The sequence below is a fragment of the Bidens hawaiensis genome, unplaced genomic scaffold (genome assembly GCF_021521415.1).
Source record: "Bidens hawaiensis isolate Kalapana, Puna unplaced genomic scaffold, B.hawaiensis_p1.1 tig00012567_1, whole genome shotgun sequence".
Classification (NCBI taxonomy): Eukaryota; Viridiplantae; Streptophyta; class Magnoliopsida; order Asterales; family Asteraceae; genus Bidens; species Bidens hawaiensis.
Window position 1 is genome coordinate 27,612 of NW_027492031.1, and position 14,668 is coordinate 42,279.

Below are 14,668 nucleotides of genomic sequence, written 5' to 3' on the forward strand. Positions count from 1 at the left end.
AAACACTTAAAGCACATAAAATACTTCTCTCTCAACTACACTAAAATCATTTTTCTTTTTTTTTTTCTCTTTTAAAAATTGTAAAAATGATGGATGATTGGTTGATGATCCACTTACAAAATGAAACAACCATTACCCATTTTGGTTACTTATTACATATTTACACTTCCCTATGATACCTTCAATAGATTTGTATTGTGTTCCAATCTTATTTTGGATTATGACCGGAATATTTGTCGTGTTAAGGTTATAAGTCTCTAATCAAGTTATTTTCAAGTCACTAGAGGTAAATTCACCTATAGGGAGAGATGAGTAATCTTCTCAAGTATCATAAGTTCTACCAATACTATACATTCATGTTATTTACACTTTGTACTATCTCAGAATGTTAATTACAGATAGCATCCCTCTAAAATACCCAAGACCGTTTTATAAATAAATTATAAAAGGCGATTGATGATTGGGTATATAAGATTGAGGACCCAAAAATAAGGCATTGATGATCGGAGTACTATAACTCGAAATTGGGTAACTAAATTTGAAGTTATATAGTAGGCGATAATGTACCCACATGAGGGTACCATATATACCCGCAAGCGCCCCTCCCTCTCTTAGGGATGGCAAACGAACTCCAAACTGGCATTGTCAACCTTAAACATGGGTTATGTCTATTCTAAGTCATTTTACTAGCAATTTCAATTTTCAAGTTATGTTGAAAAAAAAAGCAAAACGTTTAAAGTGTCAATAACAAACATAAATTCTTATCAAGATAAACATTTATTTGAAAGACAACATCCTTAAAAGTTGCAATAACTTTTGTACTTGGAAACTTTGTTGAATGGAGTTTTAGGATGTAAATTTTGTTGTTTAGTGCAATGTGGGAGACATCTTCAAGATTTTATATTAAAAAGCATGCTTAGGGGAAAAGTCACAAGGTTAATTATTTAATATCGTTATTATTCTAAATAAGTTTTTTAATAGTTGTAACATATATTTGATTTAAAAAAAGTAAACCGACCACTAACTTTATGCATTGTTAATATGCATGAATAAACACACATACATACATCATATTCTAATTTGTATATTAGATCTCATATTTGTTGCAATATTTTTTCGAACGGCGACTTTTCTTTTTTACGTTTAGGTCACCCCACTCTTTAATTTGGAGAGCACCGTTGACCTGCTCTGGCCAGATTAGTCGTCGTGCCGCCACAAGAGCATAACTCTCCGCGTAACACACAGTGGGACGAACACTCGAGTGAGCTCATGATCCGAACTTATAGCCTCGCATGGTCTAGCTCAAATCATTCATTGTCATTATTTATCCAGAGTGACACAAGTTAGAATTAAATTTGAGTATTCTATGAAGAACCCAAATTTTCGTGCCACTTGACCAAATAAAGGGATTATAATTAGGTTGATATATTACTTTATTGCGTTAGGAGCTACGGGAGACTCGTACTAAACACATATAGATATAACTTTGAGAGACCACAAATTAAAGCTACGAAACCATTAACATTGTTTATTTCCTTTGTACTTGAATTGAGAGGACAACACTTTGTTTTTCCCCCTATTTTTGGGAACTCAACTCAACTTAAAAGGGCATCATTTCGTTCTCTATGCCTTAGAATTTATGAGAAAATCTGTTTAGGTTTAAATTATATTATTGGTAAATTTGCTTAGTTAACATGTACCTATAGTTTAAGAGTATCCTTTACTTGTGTTTTAAAAAATATGTCAACCAATTAAGTTCAAAAACCAGTTGGCTCACAATGGAGAAGACAAACATTGACGATTTTTAAACGCCTTTAATTGACGATTTTCAACGTGTTCATTGTGGCATGATTTATTATCTTGTAGCGCACTGATGGCTTAAACTACCGCGAGTCTGGTTTTCGCAACACCATCATATGTAAGTTACATAGCCAGATTTGTAGATAGAGCAATTCATTATATATATCAAGCATTAAAATACGGCAAATATATCAAACATAGAAGCTAGAACAAAAATATAAGTCAAAGGATCAACCAAGAAAGTAAGACCACATATTTACAAAAGGTGGTGTTAGATTTGAACAAGATTTACATAAAATACATATGAAGAGTGGATAAAGATATCTAACTAGCTACATGCCCAAAATCTAAACACTAATATCAATTATACATTACTTGGTACTTGAGAAGGGTCATTTTTATATAAGATAGTGAAACAATGGAGTAGATATGAAAAAATAATTTACTATTTAATCTCAATCTCAATATATTTGGTTTTTTATGATAGTTTTGGTTTTTTTTTTTCACGCTGCTCTTTGTGGTTGTTTCTATGTGCACTACAAGGCAAATGGTCTACTCACACAAGTAGGGTACTACTCTAGGGCAAACTATATGACCCTCAAGTCTCCTCGGTACTAGGATCATGTCGTAAATGTTTGAAAATAATTGGTGCACCATATTGCGGATGAAGCATCATAAGAACAGTTGGCGCGTGTTGATACTTTGGAGATAACTCAAATGAGAATCTTTGTAATATCATTGCAATAGTCAATTTCGCTTGTAGCATTGCAAGATTTTGCCCAATGCACGTACGAACACCTAGCCCGAAAGGAAAGAAGGCCATTGGCTTAGTCGCACGAGCCACTCCATTTGAGAATCGACTTGGATTAAACTCATTAGCATCATTGCCCCATATTGTTTGATCATGATGAATTGCCAAGACTGGAATAAGAAGCTCAGTCCCACTTGGGATCTTGTACCCTCCTAATTCAACATCGGCTTTTGCTCGTCTAATCGATGCCACAATTGGTGGGTATAGTCTTAATGACTCATTAAGTATCATGCTCAACTGTATAATAATATTAGTTAACATTTGTAACTCATGTAACTAGGATACAGCATGTGTTTGAGAGTAAAATTACCTTCTTAAGCTTGGAAACACAATCTTTGGTGGGGATGTCACGTGGTCCGAATACATTAAGCACTTCGTCACGTGCTATCACCTGCCATTGCGGGTGCATTGCTAGCAATACGGTGGTCCACGTCAGCAAATTGGTGGTGGTTTGTTCACCGGCAAAGAAAAAACTCTTGCACTCCTCCGCAATGTCACGTGTAGTGATCAATGGCAAGCATTGTTTCCTACTAGCTTCAATCATCAGTCCAAGTAAATCCTTAGGTCCATCTACATTGTCTACGTCGCCCCATTTTTTCCTCCTCTCAATTACCCTAAATAAGCTTTTCTTGATTTCATCATGTAATTTCCAAGATTTGATATTCCCTTTTGTGGGTAAAAACCTAAAAAATCAAAAAAGTTGTAATATAAATTTCAATAAGAAATCATTTTAAAAAAATGTGTTCAATGATCAATTCCGAGATGCATACCTATAACCTGGAATGAAAATTTCTTTAAATGCTTCGGACGTTAAGACCAACTGTTGAGCTTGTATTTGAAATATACGCTTTCCATCTATGTAGTTGGTGCCAAATGTGGCCCTAGTCATGGTATCTTCGGTTAGGTTTCGGTACCATTGCGATACTTCGATTTCCACCTCCCCAAAGTCCGACATGCCTAACCATTTGTCTAGCATTTTCATCACGTTACCCGTTAACACGGGTACCAATAACTATAAAAAAAATAACAAGTTGAATGGTTGAAGTATTAAAGTAATAATTAGAACATTGGGAGGTAGAAAATTTTACTTTGAGATTATCCATGTGAAATGTGGGAGTGATGATTTTTCTATGATATGCCCATTTTTCTCCTTTGAGACTAAGGAGACCATCACCTTCAAGTTGTTTGATAAGAGGGTGAGCTTCATTTTTCTCATACATCTCCGATTTCAAACAAAAGACTTCTCGAATGAGATCAGGATCGGCAACTGTTAGACGTGCCATCGGGCCAAACCATACAAGAAACATGGGACCTACATTATTTGCATCAACAAAATCCATATCAATTACACATACCTTTAAAATAAAGTGACATAAATTGCATGAAATGGTCATATGTAGGAGTTCAATCATTTGTATATAGACCAAAATTGGAGCTAGATTTGGTAATCATTAAGTAGAAGAAACTTATAAACAAGTACATATAGATGATGATGATGGTATTTGAATAGTAATAGTTTATGATTTAAAAGAGTATTTATAACCCCTTGAAGGACATAGTCTTAACTTCAAATGCCACAATTAGAGTTGTTTTATGAGGACTATGTATACATATTTACAAACACCCATGAGCTATATATACCATTCAAAACAATAAACATAAATAGAAAAATACAAGAAAAAACACAAACCCATTTAAAAAGGATGAACAAAAGGAGTATAAATCATAAAACTTTTCTAAGAAACAAAATTGTTGACTCAAACTATTCATGATCATGGTAATTGAAAGCATCAAATCAAGAACACATATTTAGATAATCATATTCAGTTTGAATCTCACTTATCTAGTTATCTTCTCATGATCAGTTAACATAATCATGAGGATAATTTAAACATCACAAAGACACCATATATTTTGTTCATATATACATATACACCCATGTGCTATATATGTGTGTGTGTATATATATATATGTACCATCCAGAAAAACACAAGAAATAACAAAAACCTTCACAAAAGAAATGACCAGAAAGAGTATTATAAAAACTTACACAAAAAACAAAACTGTTGACATACAAAGTATTAACATGATCAATATGATCATGGGGATTGAAAGCATCAAATGATCAAGAACCCATATATTAAGATGATGATGATAGTTTAAAGCAAAAACCAATAAAAGAAAATGAAAGTATATATACCATATATTTTGTTCCAATGATGGTAGAAAGATAGAACCCTAGGGAGTATATTGTGAGAGAAAGGCATAGGCATGGGCTGTGAAGAAGCTTTCTCCATTAAACTCATAATCTCTTTGGCATTACCAGTAAAGAAACAATATGGAGGTCCCTTTATGCCTTGTTTCCCAAAATGATCTTCAATCTTCTTTGGTTTCAACCATAACATCTTCACAACAAAAATTAGTAATCCTATCAATAATATTATTAACATCTCTCCTTTCATTTCTCTTTCTCTCTCTCTTTCTATATCTCTCTCTATCTAAAATACTTGTCTTTTGGGCCTTTTATGCAGCAGCTTTTGTCTTTTATGTTTGAGTAATCATCCTTCAACTATCGCACATCTTACATTTTAGTCACTCGGCTTTTGTCTTTTGATAAATACCAAACTAATAATCTATTATCTATATATCTAATATATAAAAGACAACTTTGGTGCCGCTAAGTTGTCATTGGGCCACTTGGCGGCATCTTACTTGTCCATAACATTTTGTTATTTTTTTTGTTTCGGTAACGTAACGAATATAACGGAAGCCGATCGAACAACAATTTTGTTTGTTTAATTTCGATATTGTAATGAACGTGACAGGAACCGTGATGCAGCGGTATAAACAAGAATGAAGATCGAATCACGTTGATTCGGAGAATACCCGTGATGAACTTCGAAACTCCCAAATCCCACCCAAAGGCTTAGGGAAAATGAAGAGAAAATTGATAATTATTAAAATTCAAGTCTATCTCTTCAGATTACATCAACATAATATAAATAGAGTTTCAAATACGAAATGGGCCTAAAATGGGCCGTGGGCCAAACACAAACCCAAAAACAAAAACATAAAAACTGACAAAAAAACATAAAATGGCTGAAAACTTTATTTAGGAGTCGTTTCTGGGCTTCGGGTAGGGGCCAAACCGCCGTAGGCGTTTGCCACATTGTGCTCCTCGTCTCAAGCTTCGATTTGACTGGTAATGGGCCTGAAACGGAGCTTCGTGGGCCAAGTTATGCCCGTTTTCGTGGGCCACCTTAGGAGACACGATCATGGGCCTCCAAATATAACATGGCCTGTTCATCAATACTTGGGCCTTCATCAAACCGACAGACTTCGCATGGACTTATGGCCTCAACGTCCGTGACCAACAACGTTCATGTTTTACCAACGCCCTTGTTTACCGACCTCGCCACCTCATTGGTCCACTCAGTTTTTATATTTCCCCTTTTTAGCTCCGGTACCGTAACGAACATAGTCGAAACCGACTGAATTCGTCTTCAGTTACCGCCTCAATGCCCGGGATCGACAATGTTTGGGTTTACCACCGCCCGGATTTACCGACAAACAAACTCATTTTAAAAAAAAATTTATATGTTAATTTGACGAATTTGTTTTTTGGTTAAACACTAAGGTTTGATCAATGGTGTCTTTACCATAACGAACGTAAACGATACTGACCGAATTCTCATCGACTCACTGACATAATGCTCGGGTTTTATCAATATCCGATTTTAACGTTGAGGTTTTACCAACTGTCCCAGCGTAACGCGCCAGGCACAACACTAGTTAATAACAAAATATGTATATGTGGAACCGATTATGAGCTACTTGAGTTTGTATGACTAAATGCTACAATCGAGTCGAACTTAAATGAGCTCGAAGAAAAAAATATACATGTTTAATAAAAGAGCTCTAGTCCGAGCTTTATATACTGAGCATGGTTAAACTCACAAACATAAAAAAGTCTGTTATTGATATAAATGTAATTACTTTATATAAAAATCTAATAAAAATAACTAAATAGTATATATTATTATGTGTATGTAAAATTTTAGGTATGTTAATATATATAATTAAATAAGGACGAGTTGAGACTGAGCTGAGCTCAAACTTAAAAGTTTTCTCACAAGCCTAGTTAAAATATGTTAAGTTAAACAAGTTAAACTTGAGCTCGTTTAGTTCAAACAAGTTGGGTTTAAACAAAAACTTTATATATACGAACCAAGGCCGGGCTCAACAAGCATGCATGACTTTGATTTGACTACTTTACGGTGTTGAATATTTGATAAGGTATCTTTCCTCTATTATAATAAAGGTGGAGGATTCAAATTCTGTAAGGTACGTATCTAGATGGTTTATAGTAATATTTACTAGTGAGTTAGTTTATCGTTAAAAGAAAAACTGGCAGTATCTCACTTGCAAATGTTAGAGAACCTCATAAAAATAAAATTATATAAAATTTCAAGGAAACCCTATATGCTTTTCATTTTTCCTTTATTTTTTTTATAGAGTAACAGAACAAAATGCTAAAAGATTCTATAGGTGAGTGCTAAAAGTGTAATAAATTAAAGTACATACACCTTTTTTGTAACTCGAAGTATATGTTCCCAGGGCTCATGCTGCTTCTCATGATCTTCCGTTTGTTCCACTTTTAATGCTACAAAAACTGTCGGTTATAAAACATTTTTCATAAGTGAGAATAGAAAACATGTCGGGTATAACAAGAATTAAACATTTTTTAAATAAACGGTTAAATCAAATTCAAAAGTACAAGGTCTACCGAATTATCATAATCAAAGATTCTGGTAATGGTTAAGATAATATCATGATAAGTTACTTGAAAGGAGTATCTTCTGGATTTTTGATTTCGACCTTTTAGTTATAACTAATTCGTACTTGATATTAGAAGTTAATCCTGAAACGGATTATCAGGAAAGATCACGGGTCAATTCTGAAACAAACTATAAGGCTGAGGGGTGTGGGGCGCTAACCTGGGCGCGAGAGCCCCTCCGCTCGCGCCTCGGGGCGCTAACCCCACACCACCGGGGCGCGAGCGGGGCGCGAGCGCGGAAATCCAGGCAGGCGTGAGTGTGGTCGCGGGAGAAGAGAGAGAAAAAGCTGGTGGGTTCCCCAAAAGAGCCGTTTAGCTCCGAATTTTTTTTAAAAAAACCTTAAAACCTCTATATAATACCCCAAATTACTCCCATTTCAACCATATCAAAACACAATTTCACCTTACAAACCCTTATATAATATCTCAAACTCCTATATAATACCCAAAAATGTCTGGAAATTGGTACCCAAAAGAGGTTGATCGAAGAAGACCAAGCCGAAGAATAAGAATAATGTTTTTTTAGTACTTTAATTTTTATTTTATTTTTAGATATTAATGTGTTTTTTTTAATGTGTGTTTTTTTTAATAATTTATGAGTTTTTTTAATAATACGTTTTTTGAATATATTTATAAAAAAATAAAAAAAAAATCCGCTGGAGCCCCTGCTGGAGCCCTCCACACCAGGGCCAGGGGCTCCAGCGGGGGCTCCAACACCCCCCTTATCCAGTTTCTCTCTCTGCCACACGTCACAATATTATTGGCTGGAGCCCTCACTCGCGCCCCCGTTAGAGCCCCCCCACACCCCTCAGCCTAAGAAAGTGAAAGTAGTTGAGGTGATAGTTTGAAGATTTTAATTGAATATGATTTGATAATAGTTTGTAGCATATGGCTTCTTGTACCATCAATATTGTTCGTTTTGCTTACGAAGAATACAACATTTGTTTTTGGCTGTCAAGGCGACGACTTTTTAAGAGGTCACCTATCTTGATACAACTTCTATCTTGCACACTTACCAGTGAAGTTAATTTTCTCATGCATCCACTAGCATTAAGCTCAAAATGTGTCATTTGAGAGACCGTTCATATTTTATGAACCAAGAATCTCTTATGTTCAGGGCTGACCCTTGGGGGTGACGGGGTGATCGACGGCCACAGACCCGACACCCCGCTAGGCCCGAATTTTTTAAATTTATAAAAATTATATGTATTTTTATTAAAAACAATATGTATATTTAATGTTTAAACGCAATTACATAACCACTAGACCAATGGTCTAGTGACAAAGGGGTATAACTCTCAACCAAAAGGTTATGAGTTCTAGTCTCATTTTAGACATGTTTAATCATATTTTTATACAAACAACTTTTTACACAACCAAAATTATAACCAAGTAAACCCATACAAAAATTAAATTGTTTAAACCCAACAAAATACTCCTTTTGCTTAAAGCCTGAAAAAAATTTCGCATTCGGCACAAATTTTTTTTTTTTGCTTTCTCGGCGCCGGCCCTACTTATGTTTATAGTTGATATGTGATTGGCCTATGAGTTTAGAATCATCTTTAGTTTATTTATTTGTTATATCAAGGACTTGTAGCCAAAAAGGTAATGATTCCGTTATTTGAAATGTTTTAAATAATGGATATATATTATGGGTGACTACGCAAGACATGAGCAAACGGTTAAGATTCATGAGTGATTATTTATGCAAAGTCATAATCAAATTATGCATGTCGATCAGTCTCCAACTAATATCGGTTATGATCATAAATGCAAGAAAGCTATGACAGTAACATGTTATATGATATTCTTTATATATTTATACGATAATGATTATGTCACATAATTTTTTTTTTATGGCCAGTGTGTCATGGCGTGTTAAATTTACGTGTCTAACACTACATGTTTAACCTGACTATTCAATTCAAACCCAACAAGACACATTTAACGTATGTTAGTAAAAGTATGAACATGTCTGATAAGCGAGTTACACAATACGATACGATAAACACCATGACATGTTTAACAAATTTAAATATAACAAGTTAATAACTCGAGTAACATGACACATATAGTACGATTATTGATCATACAACTCGCTTAACAAATTTAAGTAGTCATTTCGATAATATATATGTATGTTTTAACTAGGATAATTACTATTTCCCATAAGGTTTCAAGCTGTATAGAAAAGATTTTTATATTCTTTTACCCTAGTTAAAAAAGGGTAGTAAAAGTACTTCATCGTACCTTCTTATAATGCCTATGAAATGATTAATCACATAAAAACAAATTTCTAGCTAAATATTGTATATAAACTATAAGAACATTATTTATTTATTTATTTAATATTAGATCCACACAATTATTTCACGATTATTGTTATAACTCTCGATCAAAATTATAAAAAAAAATGTTTTTTTTTTGTTTTTACATAAACTAAAATCATATTAGACTGCCTGCATCATTGGTGCAGTGGAAAAAATTTATGGTCGATCTGGAAGAGAGATGAAGGGGGGAGAAGGTGCGTCTGATATGAAACGAAGAGAGGTGAGTTGAATAAGTTGAGAGACGTACTGTTTGGTAGCTTCTCAACAATCATTAAGAAGCTACATCTTAATGTTTCATAACATCTTAATAGTTAAGAGGTATGAGCTGTTTGGTTCATTTAGATCTAAATGAGTCAATCTGAATGAGCATTTATCCTATTCAGCAACAACAATAAGTCTGAATGATTTAGACCTAATTTTAACCATTCAGATTTTTTTTTGTTTGGAACCAAACAGTCTGAAGTCTGAATGAATCAAATGTTTACATCTGAATGGTTCCATTCATATGTAAACAGACAGCCCCTATATCTGAATGGTAACGGGCTGGTAAGGACAAGGAATATGAAAGGAAGGGCCGCCCGTAGAATTTTGTCCGGACAAGCCCACCTGGTGATGGGTATGAAATTATTAATTAAAATAATATTATTGGTGAGGGGTTGGTGCAAAGAGGGTTGTGAAGTTGGAATGTTGCTCTTAAATTTATGCACATGGAAACAAGGGTGTCTATTTGAGAGCTCCTTTGCATTGGGTAGGGAAAGATGCTTGGGTGCACCCAAACAAGAACTACCCCACATAAGGGCAACTGCCCTCTAATATTGTTCTAATAATACCAAAACATGTTTGGGATATGTGTCCTTCATTCCTCCCACACTATTTTTTAAATAAATATGTACTTTTAAATTGCTAATTCTTGTTTTTGTTTATTTACATCAAACACAATCCAGAAAGTATGAGACAGTCACAATATTGTAATATAAAGTGGATGAAATATTTGTCATATGATTCATAGATTCAGATTGTTGTCATTTTATGTTGTTATTTTATGTTTTGCTTTTATAGTTGTTGCATTAATTGTTCATAAAGATGGACAAACAAGTAGTTGAGAGTTACTCTGACCCGACCAGGTTTTTTTTGTCACATTTTAAAGAAAATGACTCATTTCAAATTGATGATGTATATTTATGTCCAGGGCTCCATCTCCACACCATGTCGGGTTGCCGGCCATGCTCTATAGGGACAAAGCAAAGAATGTTGAGGGGATCAGGTCGGATTTTAGGGAGCCCATACTGACGTCTAAAACAAAGTCTGAGATGAGAGATGAGTCTGACTCCAAAAGGGATGTCATATGGCTCCTTATGTTCGCAATAATCAAACATAAGATAGATATACCAGACATATATGAACAACGATAAACATATGTAAAGGGATATATGATAACAATATACATATGAGAGTGAGTGAGTGAGTATGTAGAATAGTTGCTGACAACATATCTTATCTGATTTGGATAGATTTGACTTTGTTAGCAGTTGATATCACTCTTTCCTTGATACAATCCAGAGTGCAGGCTGTATTTTTTCTAAGTATATGTATGAAAATATTATGATTAAAGTTCGATGTAAGCACCAATATTCAACCCAAAAATCAATGTCAGCTTGTTTCATACATACTCATCAATATATATAAATGTGTGTGTGTGAGCACGCGCACGTGTGTACTGGTTTATTTCAGCTAATGTGTTTTATCTATAAAACCAAAAACATATTATCTTATTTATACGATTTTAAAGATTGTATATGCAATATAAAAATTAACTTGTTAAATTTTATTTATAGTAACTTTCATTTTATTTTAGTTACAATTATATGAACTAACTAAAATATGATGTGTGCATAAATATAAAATAATTAATAGATCGTCAAAAAGAAACTTTTCTTTAATGTGGGTTAGTTTTTTCTAACTTTATCTTTATTTATATTTTTTTGCAGTTAAAAAAAAGACAAAAAGAAACTTAACATGTCTTGTAATGATGTGGTGTTACAACAGTTTTTGTGGTATAGGAAATATGGTTTACAAAAATCATATTGTGTATGAGAAAATATTTTTATTAATACACTTTTTTATTATAAAATATAAATAATTCCGGCCAATTCATGTATGGCTCGCTAGTCACCGAAACTCTTTTTTTCGAACTATAAACATTTAGAACCCTACTGCAAATTCGGCATGTCAGCCGAATTTTAAGAATGAAAAAAAATCAAAAAATTAGTAATCGTCATTTTCGGTCACAAGTGGTTTTTATAAATTAATTTATGGCCGAAAGTGACAGTAACTTATACACAGATTTACAGTAGTAAAAGTATTCTACTATAAAAATTATGAAATGGAATAAACATTATGTGTGCTCTTGATACAATTTTCACTACTTTTGTTTGTACTACAACGATTTGATCTATTAATAATTTTCCACTCTGATTTTTATTATTTACTGACTTCAATATGGATGTGATTCTGAGTTTGCCAATTCACTGCCCACTTCACTTGATGGAACTTGTTAGCATGCAAACAAACAAATATTTCTAAAACTTGTACATATCTATTTATAAAAAAAAGACATTTTATTATTTTATTTCTTAAGTTTTATGTACTTAATTATTCGATGTAAACGAGTCAAGTCGCTCATAATCTCTCAAAAAAAAAGATGGTTGTATGAGACTGAGTTTAGCTCTAACCTAGAATGATACTCATTAATAAATAAATACGAGACAAATTTCCATACGTCGTGTTTGATTCCGTTATCACTAAATGAAAAATATATCTACAAATAACTAAAATAACTAACAATTCAATACCAACAAGCTAAATTCAAGCTTATACAATACACAAGTTGAACTTGAGTCTTATAGATATAGGTCAAAACAACTAGAACTCAACTTGAACTAGAGGCGTCGAGACGGAAAACTTTTAATTATTTATATAAAAACTTGTTGATATAGTATATTAGTATGGTATATATTCATTACTTGTAAATTTGCAAAATATTAGCAAAACATATAATTCAGTAATCTAACTCGATATTTTGGTCTATTATTATTATTATTATTATTAATTATTGGTCTAGTGGTATGAATCCTTTCTTACAAATGTGATTGAGATTGTGAGTTCAAATCCTTATAAGTTATGAATATAAGGTAAAGATTAAATTTTGGTGTTAAAAAAATCGATCTTTTAAGCTTAAATGTGTTCTATTATTAGAAAGATATAGATCATATAAATTCTAGTATTAATTATTTTTGCTTTGGACGTTTGTGGATGACACTATTGGTCTGTAACTAAACAATATTAATATTGATGAATAAAGCTGGTAAACAGTTGGAAGGACACATCATTTTTGGCATTTTGTTCCTCAAGGAATGCTGCCCGCCATCTCTTTTATGAACTATGGATAGTTAAAAACCCCAACCTTTTTTTTTCTTTTCACTTTCTTTTTGTTTTGTTTCATCTTAACATATCATAATAAATTAACATAACATATTTTTATTTACAGGAAACATATTTTGACTTTTGAATTTAACTAGGTAACAAAACCTGACACGTTGCGACAAGGTAGAGACGCGAATTTGGTTGATATCGGTTAAATTCGCAACGGTAACAATAATAAACCATAGAAAGAAACTGCTAGAATAATAGTGGTTCCCGTATAGCTTATAACAAAATAAAACATATTTAAACGATGTGTTGTTGGTTGTTGATGGTTGGGTATATTTCCTGTATTTTAGTGTAATAAACTTTTAGTTTTATTAAGTTTTTGTTGTGAACTATGATACTTTTTTCAGGGTGTTAAATGTTAATGATGCTTATTGAGGCTAGATACGAGCTTGCATTGACGTTTTCAGAATGAATGAAAATGACCAGCACACGTTTCAAGGCCTAAACGAGTAAGGTGGGAAAAATTCTTGCATAGGAGCCCCATCGTGCTACGCGACGGGTTAGATCACACTCCCTCGCGCAACGCGAGGGAGATAGAAAGCAAAAAACGATTCTTTTGTCCGCGCTACGCGAAGGAGCTCAAGGACGGGGAAATAACCTAATTGTTATTAAAATAATATTCAGCCAACATTCGAGCTATCTATCTTTTCAGAGATCATTGGCGACCTAGAGGGCAATTTTACACCATCTCAGAGCTCCCAAACCATTGGTTCATCCATGCTTTCATCCATTTAACACATAATCGAGCTGTTCATCATGTAGAGGCAAGACTAAACTATTTGGATAAATACATAGACATGAATCATCAGTTAAGATTGATAAGAAATTACTAGATATAGTAGTTTGGTCGTGCTGATACACAAACCTAATCCGATTAATTGTCACAACTGAACATGGTCTACCTAATTACCAATTTGTTGATATAAGATTTCAAGCAAATAAATTATCAATGGTAACATTTCAACAACGATAACGTAAGTGTTTCCGACATTTAAGTTCACCTATTTGGCAACTTAAATCCCTAAACTATCTTAGTTTGATAATGAACATAGAAGTTCAGAAATTATAGTTTGACATTATACTATTTTAGTCAAACTTTAACAATAATTAAGACCATGCACACAATTTGAGTGGATGTTTATTATCATTATTGTATAAAATAAAATACTTTTTAAGATATAACACACAAAAAAGTTAGGATGTTACAACTTACCACCTACAAAATTACAAACCATTCACAACAGTTGTCACTTTTTTAATTTATAAGGAAAAATATGATGACATGTAATAGCGATACATTAGGGTAGTTACAATGTATCTATGTTTAGTTCCACCCGTTTAAGTGAGGTTTATAGGCATCATTAACCGAAAGCTTATTAGCATCATTACCCAACTGGTCA

The 14,668-nt window shown here is 33.3% G+C and overlaps 1 protein-coding gene across 1 annotated transcript; it reads right to left on the reverse strand.

The window, feature by feature from the left end:
* Window positions 1-2,377: 2,377 nt before the first annotated feature.
* Window positions 2,378-5,074, reverse strand: LOC143541397 (cytochrome P450 734A1-like). The gene is made up of 5 exons (XM_077034238.1): window positions 4,813-5,074; window positions 3,700-3,923; window positions 3,382-3,623; window positions 2,922-3,294; window positions 2,378-2,848 (listed from the first exon to the last, which is right to left on the reverse strand). The coding sequence occupies exons 1-5, from the start codon at window positions 5,072-5,074 to the stop codon at window positions 2,399-2,401; spliced, it is 1,551 nt and encodes a 516-aa protein (XP_076890353.1). The 3' UTR covers window positions 2,378-2,398.
* Between the last annotated feature and the right edge of the window lie 9,594 nt (window positions 5,075-14,668).

Excerpts from the sequence above, each read along its gene's own strand:
- LOC143541397 (XM_077034238.1), bottom strand. The coding sequence starts at position 5,074 with ATGAAAGGAGAGATGTTAATAATATTATTGATAGGATTACTAATTTTT. Across the intron at positions 3,624-3,699 it reads TTCACATGGATAATCTCAAA|TTATTGGTACCCGTGTTAAC; the intron begins GTAAAATTTTCT and ends TTTTTTTTATAG. Across the intron at positions 3,295-3,381 it reads ATTTTCATTCCAGGTTATAG|GTTTTTACCCACAAAAGGGA; the intron begins GTATGCATCTCG and ends TTGATTTTTTAG.